Here is a 14,262-nt window from a genome sequence, read left to right on the forward strand (position 1 = left end):
CAAGGTATCTCTTCTTTACTCTACAAAATAGAGCACCAACGATATCAGGGTATCTGGGGGATGCTATTTAATTGTGGTTAAGGAGGAAAGAATAAACGACATGACTGCGCGAACTAGATGAAAGTTCGCCCCCACAATTAAAAGTTTTCCCCATAAATCAAACCAAACGTTGGGACAGAATCAAAACGAACATTGGGACAGAATCAAAACGAACAGCGGGCAAAAATGAACAACCGGCAAAATCAACACAAACAGAGGGCGATATACTAAGCAGGCCTCTTAGATATTTTTTAGGAATGCCCTCAGCGCACCGCATCGGTGCAGCTCGAACCGGATCTTGCTGTATAGAAATGTTGTGTCTGTCTTAGCGTCATATCATCAGGACCATTCGAACTTGGTCACGGTGACAAGGCCTGTCTATGATAATCAGTATGACCATGGAGGTAAAAACAGTTTTACCTCCATGGCATGGCAGTGTCCCTCGTCTGCCTATGCTCCGGTGTATAAATTCCCTTGTGGGCACAATGACAATATGACGATTAGCCCACACAGTTCACTGACTGTGTGAAGCACGGTGCTCTGAGCACTCGTTCGTTTCGCGTGTGAGCGTTCGTTTTGATTTCGTGCGAAAGCTTCTTTTGCTTACAATACATCTTCGTTCTTATGGTTTGTGGTTGTTCTTTTGCATATTGTGTTTTAAATTCCGTATTTTAACATATACAAGGAACGATGAAACGGACTTCTATGGAAGGTGGTTGGAGGTGGGCGTATATAACTATTATAATTTACACTTTTAGTATGCTTGGTGTCAAGATCCGCTTTGACAAAATAAGGAGAAAAAAGTTGTAAGAATTAAGGATACATACTCCTCTCTTGAATCATCAACTGCCTCCGTGCTGAGAAAAAATAAGCCTATTCAAAATAATGAAACATGATGGTTTGTTTAATGTTGTTGTTAGAATTATTTAGCCGCCCCCGTTTTATTAATGAAAATATATGACCTAACAACTTCTCCCATTCCCTGCCACGTCACTGTGATGTAACATATTATTGCTCTCCGGAGTAATAATGAATATTCCACGTTGCATTTCAGGGGTACCGAATATGAATAATTAAAACCGAATATAAAAATTATTTTAATGTTCCGTTTGATCTTGTTCAATAGAACTCTAAATTCTTTTTGCTAACTAAATATGGGGACTAGAATCTTGAAATGGGCTACTATTAAACTAGCCATCTACCTGTCTCTTGTGTTTTGCATGTCAATAGCTCTGTATGGAGAAATAAAATTGCAAATGTTATAAAAACATAAATCCCCATGTTTGATGTGTTCATGATCGTACTTGTCTGGCAACAAAATGAAATCAACGAGCGATGCAACTTGCAAATGTAACAAACACAGAAACAGTAGTACAGGCTTCCTTTGTTCATTGCTGTATCTTTCCAGCCAACAAGAGAGAAATGAGGCATTTTAAAGCACACTACCAACAAAAATAATTTTAATTTAGAGAACGTCATCGACGTAAAATGATAGCCAAATTTAATAGGGTTATTTGCCCAACGGGGCTGTTCAGACCATTGATATAACATTAATACAAGCACATAGCGACACCCAAATGAGTAACACAATCAACCCATTGTCATCTCTTCCCACACTCTTGAAGGTATGATGATGGCACAGACACCGATCGTCGTTAGATGCATGCAACGGAGTTCTCTGTGCGGTTGGGTTCGATCAGAGCATAACGCTAAGGCTTTGTTTATAACCATGCTCGTAGTTGTATCTACGATCGGGGGATCATGAGTCACGGACAGGACAAATCCTCCCGGCGTAATTCGACTAATATTGTTCCTTATTGATGATTCTATTCCTGAGCTGAAAACACGTTATCCGTGATTGGTAAAGATCCTGTGGTGACCGAATCGTAGCTTGTGAGCTAGACGATTGCTCTTGATACCATTAATATTAAAATGTACATGGAATATGCCACATGAAAGAAGTGTACCAAATCATCGAAGACATCTCTTCAGGGGTGGCCGTACCTTGGCTCGAAAGCCACATGTATGTGTCATTGACATTCAATTTGTTTGACTTGAGCTCATCACAATTAATATCAATTGATAACCATTCATTTCATATCTTGCGTCTCTGCAAGGTTGGCCACGCATTACATAGACACTTCGTGGAACAGGAGTGCACCAAACCATTGTCATCTCAGCTTTGATATCTTAGATCATTCTTAGCTCTTTGTAGAAGTCATTCATCACCGCAGGTCGTCTCAATGGACATTTATTTAGGCCAGATGAATGGTAACGGTTGAGTTTACTACTGCTGTATATGTAAACTATATATGACCGTTGCAATCTGACGATATGTATACATCCTCGTGCCTATATCAGTTCCGCGTGCTAGTTTCCTCTAATAAAACTTAACAAAAATCATCAAATCAAAACTGCAGCAAATTTCTGAACTTACATCTTGGACAGGCGGATATGTTATCTCACCCCAACCGTTCTTATTTGTTGCCGGTAATTATAACGATGAATATCAGTTATCACGACATAAACAAACTTCGCCTAGTGTTGATGTATATTAAAGTAACTCTATACATATAATACGTAATTGTTTTAGGTCTACGTGACTTTTGATGCTCGAATTCTCACTCATGGAATGACTTCGAATACGATATGTTGTCCGAGATGGGATACGGAACTATTACGCTAATTGGTAAATGACAATGCAAATTCGATAAAATTTGATTTGAGTGCAATCCTGCATTGTTATTGGGCTTGTCCTGTCATACATTGACTATAGGTATCACGTATTTCTTATTAAAGATAATAGGGAAATAAGTACCATTGACGAATGACGTATTAAAATCCATGTTTTAATTCATAAACAACAAACAATATATCAACAAATTGAATCGTAATGATAAATTGAATGACACAAACCCAAATCGATAACAATTGAGAAACACCTACATGGCTTCGGGTGTAAATCCCAAAATCCAGTGTCCGCTTTTTAAGGAAACATAAAGGGAACACAAAGGATTTCTTAAAACTTGTTTTTTTTTTAATAAATATTATTGGAAGCAAGATTGTAACCACAATGCATTGACGTTACGGTGATGACTCCATTCTTAAGATATCAAGCTCACAGGGCATCAGAGTCCACAGATTGTTGTATATCACTTATAAGAATATTCCATTGTATTATTAAATTAACACATGAGTGATGTGATAGCTTAACTGACTTCTGAACATTAAACTGTAACATCTAACACGATTTTACACGATAGCGTTATTGAACTAGGTAAGAAATTTGTCAAATGTTTCCTTTAATTCTCTTAATTCAACATGTCGGTCTCTGGTGACCACAAACATTTCCAATTCTTACCCATAATGTGATACATCAGCAAACAGGAGTATAAAGTATAATATTGGTAAAAGCTTCCCTTCTAGAGATGTCGTGTTAACAATGTTTCTTTTTTAAATTAGACCTCTGGTGGCCTCAAAATAACCTTTCAACTCCACAAAAAGCAAACTTATTCTTCTGCGCAATATGATACATCCTCATGCAAAGTATGAGACGTCTGATTCCCTTCTTGAGATACTGGTTACAAGGTTCTCAAATTGTGACCTCTGGTAACCTCAAATGACCTTTGGCATTCTCAGCAAAGCTTCTCAAACACACTCATGCCATCCACGCGTATACACAAATACAAAATCATGATTACATAGGTTATGAATATCATCGAAATCAACAAAAACGAATGATACCTTATATTAACCCTAGTCCCAACATGAAGTCACAATTTCTCTCCATGTAAGCAATATTGAGGGTTGGATTTCCATCCGTTTGAATCTCTCAACACATCAACGACTGCTTGCATTTTCTCGGTATCGTTGTCCTCCTCTGTCCATTCTCTGAACATATATTTGTAAGCAATGATAGTGATTGCAGAAGCGTCTTGTCGGTGGTTTGCTCTACTTGATCCTTTCGGTGCGATACACTCCTGTTCTAAAGCGCACTGTAACCAAGGTTGCATTAGCTTCGTTTGAATGGTGGTGCTATTTATAATTAGCTGTGTTCCTGCTTGTATATGTGGCGCACAGTTGTTACAACTACGGTATTCTTCTCTGTCTACGCCAAGTTTGGTAAACATTGCTGGTACAGTCAGATTATAACGAAAACCTTTTCTTGGATCAAAGTAATCAATATTAGACATGTAACCATGGTGACGTTGAATTCCCGGAAGAAGTACTTTAAGCGATTTTTTGAATCGTATGGAAGCATCTCCGTAATAAATTGCGCCAAATTCATTTAAAGAGAGCTGTAGAAAACAAAAAGAATATCAAAAATGCAAGAAAGAAGGCTTCTGAGGATAATATTTAGTCCCTTGCACGACCCATTGCAAGGACAGCAATGGCGCCATCATGAGCAGCGACACACCACAGTCAATTTAATGTACCGAATCTATTAACCGAGACATATAGTCCTAATTGGTCTTTACTGAATTTTCCATCCAGCATCATGGTCATTTATCCTTGGTTCTTGAAGAGCATAAGTATCCTAATGTTGGTCTACGGGAGAGATTGAAGGTGGTTTAAAGCGTAATGTTAAACTCCTGTGTGAATCAGAGAGATTCTGCAGCGAGAGAACCCTCAGACGGGTTAATGGGTAATTTCATTTTGTTTGGCCCAAATTTCAAAAGCTCAAGATGATCATATAAAAACTAATGTGTTGATATAAATTGAAAAGGTCGAGGTAACTTGCTACATTGACATTCTTAAGTTCATTCAATTAATCTCATTCAAGTTATTTTAATTTAATGTGGATACATTTTTCCAACTAGCAACTTTTTTGAATGGGTAGCAAGAAATTATTGCAAATAACTACTAGGCACGACAAGTTATGACAACAGAGTAAGACTTGTTGAATGAACGAAATCTTTAAAGTCTACCACACACACTCTTCTTCAGTTTTCATTAACCAAATGGATTTAGTATTATTAACTTCTCTGGTGACTAGTTGATACAACACAGAAATGTCTATGCAGCAAGTTACCTCGGCTTTTTCAAGTTATAAAAAGTGAGCAATAAAGTTACAACAACAAGGCTTTTTGAGTTTTACAATATATATTTTATTCCTTCCAAATATATTGAGAGAAAAAACACAACATTTCTAAAACAAAACAGAAAGCACATTGTGACACATTAACGTAAAGGTGCTAAAACTTTATTTACCCCATATTTACAAAAGCAGTTTTGTTAATTGTATAACTATCCCGTTACTAGTTTCCACTGAACACTACAGACATTAAATGATTAAGGCAGCCAAAGGTTGCAATTACCTTACGAACAAGACACTTATCTTACAAAGCCATCAGTTTTTTTTCTAATTACAGCGTTCTAAATTCATTAAAGTTAGTTGCTTCCTCAGAGTTTCTACTCTTAAAACTATCTTAGACTGTCATTTAGAAACAAAAGACTTATGAGATTCCTGTAGAAACAAGCTCTAAGCATAACTGCTGTAAAGCAGACGTAATAGAAGTGTTTGACAATAGTTGACATATTTCTTGTGCACTTTGTAACAATGTTGTTCTGGGCTGACCTTTACATGTACAGTCTGTACAGATATGGGCTATTTAGCTCAAGAATTTTAAAGTTGTTCTTTAATAGATATGGAAGTTTCATTACATCTAAGATAACATGTTGTATACAACATTTCACTTGTGCCCTTTATTGATTTTCATCATCATCATAACTAACTATTATAGACAACAAGCCTGAGTGAGATAAACACTCATTTAGAACAAACTGGCCATTTGAAAAAAAATAACAATATATGTACGCCTACACATATGATGATATATTAACCAGGCCTTCTTCTGCAGGGTTTTTAGTCTTTCACCAATGTCCAACTTTGTCGTCTGTGAATGAGTACAATTCTCCCATAGAATCAATTGGGTTGACACAAATGAAACAGTAAATATGCATTTCCAAGGAAGAGCAAATGCACAAAGAAAAGTAACTTGAAAATTAAACAAATTAGTCATCATAACATATTGTGTCCGAGTATACATTATTACCAATATCTGTGTTGATTTTAGTTATTATTTGATGTTCAATCTATTGGCAGGGACTATAACTTAGTGGAATGCCTGTCATTTTTACTTCCTCTCATCTTCTTTTTCTAAAACAAACAGTAACAATCCAAAATAACACAAGATAAGTAAACTTATGGCAATATGCTTTTGAATGAGTTTTTCTTTCTATGTCAGGTTGAATAATACTATTTTGTACAAACTTCAAGGTTTTTTTTTTTATCATTATGGTATTCCAAATTGAGGGCGGTAATGAAGTGCAAAGTAAAAAACGATCGCACAATATGGAAAACTTCTTATGTTGTTAAGCACGATGTTTGCATCTATAAGGATGGAAATTTGTGAAGGGTCTTCTCCAAAGACAAGAATCCTCTGGCTATCATCCATCTCAATTTGAGTTTCTGACATGTCCTGGTAAGAGAAAGTGCAATTTGTTAGTAGTTTTGATGCATGTATATAAACACACATACATGCACACACACAAACATACACACACATGCACATGGGAACTACAGCAATGGAGGAAGATCCCTCTTTGCAGGGTTACTGTTTATTTTCTTGTTTTTGTAGTATTTAGGAAATCCAGTATTGGTTACCTTTGGGACAAGTAGGTGTGTAACGGCTATGCAAATAGGGGTTTATTCACATCACCCTTGCATTTGATTATACACACTTTTAAAAAAATATATATTTAGACACGTTTTCAATATGAAACCTTGAACTTTACACATGACGCAACCAGTGGCAACCTTTCAGGCTTCTAGTTGGACTCCTAGATTACCCCCTTGAATGAACCACTGGCATTGACAGGAGGCATAGGTGCACATGATGGCCAACCCCAAAAAATTAGCATTATCCGAATACAGCGCACAGTAATGTTTGGATATTATTCAAACTCCGAGTATAGGCCTAATAGTTTATAGTGTAGCTACATGTCTCTAGTTTCTTGCAACCTGTGTCATAAGCTACTACGGTAACTTCCTAACAGCAGGACATCAAACTAACGATGTCAAAACCTGACCACCTTGAAGTTTCCTCCATTCTTTTTCTCTACATATAATGCATATAAATGATTACAAGTTTATCACCGAACACTGTGCTCACTGCGCCTGTGCTCTGTGATGCTTAGAAGCTATTCAAGAAAAATGCTGGTCCTAAATGAATTGCAAGAGAACTGCAAAGAACTTTTAGTTAACCAGATAAACTTTGGAAGCAGTATTGTTACCAGTACTTTAAGAGTTGTGTCCGCGGGATGAAACGTCTTAAAAATGGTTTGCGTCCTCACAGAATAAAAACTTTCGGCCGACAGTCCTCCGTGGAAACATGCTCTTTAAAATGCCTCTACAGGAACGCACAATACTTAATTATAACGAGCCTTGAGAAACATTGGATTGTGTACAACGGATGGCTATAGTGATAGGTCTATAAAGTACATGAAAACGAATCATATGATGAAAGCTTTAAATAGTGTACAACAACAAAATTACTTTTATATTCTGAAGCGGGAATTGTTCCGTAGAATAGTCACCATGTATGCTTCCCCTAGGCATCATACAGTGCACACCCCTGTACGGGGTATACGACACCCTTACATAGCGTCTATGAAAAAGTTATAAGCTTTGAATACGCTGTGTATGTCGGGACCCAATGCAAAGTAAAACGAGTGCCTAAAAAGAAAATGCAAGAATAAAAATACCGAACTTAGAGAAAAATATAAATAAAAAAATATTTAGTAGAAAATATTACGTAGTGATATCAATGGCACAAGAGCACGCCCTTAAAGGCCTAGTACTTGCTGACAACGTTTATGAGCCTATGTCGTATGTTAACCATTAACAGTTACCTCATGCAATTATATTCAAAGTTGAACAAACTTTTCCTTTTTCCCGAACCACTATAAGCAAGTCGGCTCAACTTCAGCTAGTTTCGACCCGGTCCTATTGCAGTATGTAAATAACTTTGTACGCAATGTCGATTGAAAACTCAAGCGCCAATGGCTACTTTTGACGACTGAAGTATGAAGTATATAGTTTACACTCACAAAAAGTTTATCTGAAGCATATGGTCAAAGGGACTGCGAACTGTAAGGACGTTTGCGATGAAGAAATTACTGTGGTTTGAATGCACATTTTACATAATAATATTTTTCCCCACAAGAGTCATAAATTGTCTCAACTCATAACATTTTTTGATCAAAAGAATGATCCAAATATAAGATATATTCTTAGGAACAATTCAACTACAACAAGGCGTACAATGAGTGTCATAAATTTGTCAACAACACCTAACGTTATGATATTTGAGTACACTCGTATTATGATAGCTTATAGTACAAACTTCGCTATTTCTACACAATGGACAGTAACGTTACAAGCCGATACACTATTAATTAATATTTGGAAACGCATCATTGACTACTTTCAGCATCAAAATCTTTGTAACGGGAGTGTTGTTAATCTTGTACTTTGGGGTTGATATTTATGATTAATTTGTTTCAAACAAATTCAAGCATCTATACAAAACATTGGAAGAAATTTTGGTTCTTTTGAGAAGTCTATAGTATTTTGAAAAGAAAGATAATTATTCCAAAAATAATTTGTAAAGAATTCCGAGAACATATTACTGGAAACCTGCTCAAATCCCGAACCCTGCGTCGTTGTATACTAGTTTACACAATTTACACTTTGACACTGAGTGATTATATCTACGAGTTGTGCAAACAGATGAATATTTGTTCAACTCCCTGGTTTAATGTTGCAGGTGAAACTATACATGTCTCTTAACTTTTTATCGGAATTAGGAGTCGTTATAACCGCACGCCATTGCTTTACTAGAGATGCGATTTGAATTATTATACATGAACTCATACTTTTATTTCTGGCTTCATCATCTGTTATGAACAATGTGTAAACATTGTTGTGTCACGTTTTGAGTTGTGTTTAGTTGTTTCTACCTGCTAAGTTATATAACATGATTTAAAAAACAAAATACGAACGCACAGTTACAGTTTACTGTTAATCAATGAATCCAATGAGAGATGTGTCTGTTGTATAAAGCTTTTCGAGATTGATTGCCCGACACAACAAACGATAACACCACTGGACACAAGTGGTAACAAACAGAAGTTGTACCACAGAAGTGGTAACAAAAGGGTATTTAATGTAGATTTCACCCCTACAGTAAACTCACAAAGAAATGTTTAATATACCCGTTTATATTACTTGAGTCCATTTTTATCCACTCGGACTTGAGACCAATTCCAATTGGTATATCATCTCGCTTGGAAGAGTTCTTATTTGTGTTACACATTTTGTTTTTAGCCACAAATACTAAAAATATCTTCTTATTTAGAGCAAATTCCAAGAGAAGCCAAGTTTGGTTGCTGCTATACGTCATATGGTAGATTCTTCTGGCACAAAATAGAGTGGCTTTTCAATTTATATAGGGACCGTGTGTATACGGTAATTTTCACAATAAATACATTTCAATTAGATCCTTTCATTGTTCAAAGCTGTTTCAAAGTTATGGTTACGAAGATAAACTGGTGATCGTAAAATATCATTTTGTGGAAGCTTCCAAGCAACTGCGATTTTTGACAATGTATGATTAATGGTTCTTTGCAAGTCCATTGAGCATTACCAACAATGCAATTTTGTAATATTGTAAGAATTAAGATTTCGAATAATTACTAATCATCATTGCAACTTGAATATATCCAATATAGCTAAAATCTAGCTAAATTTGTTATTATATTAATATAGGTCATATCACTTTTATCACTTTCCAGGAACTTCACGGGCCATCGTTCAAGTAGTACCTTTTTGACTGGCGGTGTGTTCATTTACTAACCCCTCCTTCTGTAAGCACATGTAAGGTACAAATGGGATTGGATTGTGGTTATTTTCTTGTTCTTTTTAGACATGTCTGTAATAAGACGAGTTCTAGTTGTGTTGTCTTCACCAATAGGAAGCTCCGGCCTCCGGGAGGAAGTTACGCTCGATCCTCTTCAGTCTTTACATTTTGATGCTGATGTCTCACTGCCAGTGGTCAATCTTTTTCTTGAATTGGCTTTGATCTCTTTTCTCTCAGACACTGATTCTTTGCCAGAATTGCTTTGCAATATCCATACACTCCAATTGTGTTGGATATGCTTTCAATTGCCGCACTATAATATATATTGCATCCAAAAGATGGCTTTTTATGTCCTTGCCCAAGGTAAGTTGAATTACCTAACTCAAACATTAACTGTAACTTCGGTTTAGCTGAAGAAGATGAAGTACCTCTGGTCATGAGCCCTGTCTTAGTTTCATTTGCAGACTTCATATCATCAGAGGAGCTGAAGAATATTGTATCCTGTGAGCTTTTCTCTAATGAGTCACCATAAGGAAAGCTTCTACAGCTTGCAATGCTTAAATCAAGAGGAGAAAGTGCTGGAATGGGTACTGCTTTGGTAACTAATTTAACTGTTACAGCATTCTGGACCAAATCACTAATAATACGTGTTCCTTAATTTTAGCCTGCAGAAAATCACTCATTCCTTCCGTAAAATTAGAGCTGTGAGCCATTTCAAAAATATATTTGAGTAATAATATAAAAGCAAGTACTGTGTCTTACTCTGGTAGATAGAGTGTACCACAAATAATTGGAGCAACCGGAGCAAGGTCCAAATTTCAAAATGGTTACCTCCAATACTTCCCTTTTCCTAGTAATTTGTCAATTATCTATGGTCTATTTTATAACTGCTAGGCCTAACGTTAGCCAACATTGAGGTCCCATCACACGAAGTTGGGATAGAAATAGTGTTAGAGTATAAGCTTTTCTAAAGTTAGTTTAAAGTACTAAGTAAAATTACGAGAACTAGACTAACGAGGCAAACCTTTATATTAGATGCGGGACTAGAGCCACAAACCGAAGTATCAGTACCTGACGTATTCTTAACTAACTTATCATTTCCCTTTTATTTGAACTTCGTCCCTTACTTTTATATTCCGGACCGATTTAATGCCGGCCAGCTCCTAGCTCTCTTCTGATCTGCTCTCACTCAATTTTCAGTACTACATGTAGAGTATAGTAGGATGGATCAATGTAGGCTACTTATCGCGCACCTGTTGTTCGTCGCGCGCGTCGTTCTCAAACATTCGGACTATGCAAATAACGTAATTACATCTTTCTGATAGTTTCAATAATTTTATCGTCAGCTAGATGAAACACTTCGTAAACAAAAGTTGTAAAAGAAATATATAAAGTGGATGAAAATTGGCGGGAAAACTGAATTACACGTTTATGTCAGTTGATACAACACACGCAAAGAGTGGTATGTAAAGCTAACTAGAGCAAAACTTAAACAGTGTCCGTAATGTAAACGGGTTATGATTTTTGTGTTATTGTGACCTACAACGGTTTTGCTGTGATAACTTTTCCAGCGAGCAAGGTTTCAGTGTAGGTGCGTAAATTTTAATGTGCCATGATATAATTATGTACCGCAATTATTACACGTCAGTGGAAAAGTTCTATCTACCGATACTTTGGCGGTCTTTTTAGTTGAATGATATTTTAAGGTCACAGCCGGACGCAACCCCAAGAACAGTGTGTTTGCCATTTTTGTTCTAACAAGTAGTCAAGGGAAAAGTGTACACAAGAAACATTCTTTTGTCCAAATATAGCTGAAAAGACATCTTATTCCTATTTGTATATATACAAAAAAAAACATTCACCTTGAGTTACTTTGTCCTTCCCCCTTTCCCCCTTTTCATATTGCCTTTCAAATTGCCATGGTGTCAGACACCTTCAAACTTCAACAATATTATTATAAAATGCCAATATGGCTAAATGCAAATAACGAACAGCGTAGCGAAGTATTCAGTCGATCACTTAACACTAGCAGCTTTGTAGGTGTAGTGTTGTAAGTCTTAGATTTGCTCAAATCGTTAAGCTTAGCATATGTAGAAACACTGAAATGTTATTATCTAAACAGAGTCAGGTCACGAGTAACTGTTTTGGAGCATTGTTCGTCATACAAAATAATTGTCGAGTTATTATTAATGATGATTTTATGTTAATTTACTCCTCCGGTTGTTTCTAGTAAGTAACTCAGTAACTGGCTCTAAATCATTCCATGAAAATGAACTGTAACTCACATTGATGATAACTGGCTTCCACGCATACGTTTTCAAATTTTTGAAATGTTGTGGGTAATTGTTAAATGGAAAGCGTCGAAGTTTCACATCACATAGCTTTCTGACCTGTGTAAACCACAAAATACGAGAAACAGTAAGAATACAGAACAATTTGGGAAAGTAATGGACAATGATATCAAAGTTCACCATGACGGTCTAATGCACGTGAAGTAGTTCCATGTTACAACTGCTACGAAAGTACTTCTGGTATTATGCAGCTCAAATGTGTCGGTCAATACTTAGCAAGATGAATTTCACTCATCGCATCCACCCATCTATGGCACCCAGCTCAACGAGAGGACAGTCCTAGATTACCTCATCACTTTCTTGTCTCTAAATGGAATGAAATGTATTGATATATTTAATTGCTTTTGCTCATCACGGTGAAAGAATAAGATGTCGATGTCAAGTCGACCTACGAACGTAACAACTGCTACTTAATTCCTTGCTCTAAATTTCCTGAACGATAAATCACAAATGATATTGGTCAGGGTTTAGAATTGTTGCAAGCAAGAACAGTGTACTACCGGTGCAGTGTAATATTATGGACTGAACCGAAAGTGTAGACTGATCAGTTTATGCTTTAATATATACGTAGCTTAATTTGAGAGACTTCTGACAAAATATCGATTTTAATGCTTTGTTATTATGTTTAAGAAGAGCAATTCTTGCTACACGCAATAAACTTAGTACTTATTTTATAAGCTAGCAAGTGTTTTTCTGCATGACGAAAGTCGTCGTCCTGGATGCAAACATAAGTCCAAATCTGTTAAAGATGCTTTTCAATGAACTTGATCAATATGTCGATATTGTTAGGTCAATTAACCATGAATAATTCATAAATACATCGTAACATAGTTATATTTATTGCTTCCATGTATTTCAAGCTATACCGAGGCGATCACTTTATACACAGTGTTCTAATTTGCCACTGAAATATGTATGAAAGGGAGATGACTGGAAGGTTATCCTAAAATCATCTGAAAATCTTATCCTACTAAAATGAATAATTCATTTGCCATTATAATTTATAATTTACATAAACATACCGACTTACTTATGACTTCCGTACTTTAGACAAATCATAAAAATTACATATTCATACCTTTCTTTTGTTGGTGTTTGATAAGCCCAGATCGTAGACTATTATTCTCTTTCCAGGCATATACTTTTGAGCTGTTCCGATGTAACCCATCGCTTCTTTGTAGTGATTGTCAGAGAATGCTGTGATGAGGACTAGTCTGTCGTACATTTCGTCTACTGTAAGAACTAACACATCTAAATCAATGTGTACACCGCCAACGTGTGGTGATATCGTAGTATTAGGCTGAATCTCCGAGTCATTTCTTCCACGTGTGGGTATATTTATAGCGATCGATTCGGCATATCTGTTCAAACCTGAATGGATAGAAATACAACGTAGGAAAGTCTCACAACATTAAAATGCATGATAATCTTAATAGATTACTGTAGACATTAGTGTTTATGTGATAGAGATCGATAAGATTACTGTTATCATTACATTCCTAAACTTCTTGTTTTCTTGGAAATGGTGCTTTAAATACTGATCGATTAATAAAATAGATCAGAACACATAATATTACGTCAAAATGGCAATATTGGAAGAACGAGGGGAGTGATCCCTGGAGATTGGGGAGCCGTGCAAAGATGTAACCAGTTCTTATAAGAGGTAGATTGGAGTGAATATTGACAGGTAAGAGGGTCTATTAAATACAAAATTACGTTTGCTGTGATACACCATAAAAGCCTATTGCTATTAGAGTTATACTCTACTAGTAAATGTTAAAAAATAGCAATTCAACACCGAAATGTCACTTCATTGCTCACGGTAGACATAAATAGTTTATTTTATGATGTAAATCGTTCGCAATAACTGTTAGAAGTCAAAATTGCAAGACTAATGTTTACTTTAGAAATAACCTTGCAAACAATCAGATTCAGTCTCATTAATAATA

The 14,262-nt window shown here is 36.1% G+C and overlaps 2 protein-coding genes across 12 annotated transcripts in view; both read right to left on the reverse strand.

The window, feature by feature from the left end:
• The window catches only part of LOC139983391 (uncharacterized), a 92,911-nt gene that overhangs the window by 42,926 nt on the left and 35,723 nt on the right, over positions 1 to 14,262 (reverse strand). The window lies entirely within an intron of this gene.
• LOC139983388 (uncharacterized) overlaps positions 1 to 14,262 on the reverse strand; it is a 67,127-nt gene that overhangs the window by 20,229 nt on the left and 32,636 nt on the right. For 2 of the 11 annotated variants that reach the window (XM_071996913.1, XM_071996911.1), the window contains exons 3-6: positions 13,392 to 13,684; positions 12,602 to 12,619; positions 12,248 to 12,352; positions 2,875 to 4,337 (exon numbers count right to left, since the gene is read on the reverse strand). In XM_071996913.1, coding sequence (XP_071853014.1) covers positions 3,813 to 4,337; positions 12,248 to 12,352; positions 12,602 to 12,619; positions 13,392 to 13,684 — 941 coding nt within the window. In that variant the 3' untranslated portion in view covers positions 2,875 to 3,812. The other 9 variants (XR_011798643.1, XR_011798644.1, XR_011798648.1 and 6 more) reach the window with 7 other exon arrangements.

Source organism: Apostichopus japonicus, chromosome 16, assembly GCF_037975245.1.
Source record: "Apostichopus japonicus isolate 1M-3 chromosome 16, ASM3797524v1, whole genome shotgun sequence".
Classification (NCBI taxonomy): Eukaryota; Metazoa; Echinodermata; class Holothuroidea; order Aspidochirotida; family Stichopodidae; genus Apostichopus; species Apostichopus japonicus.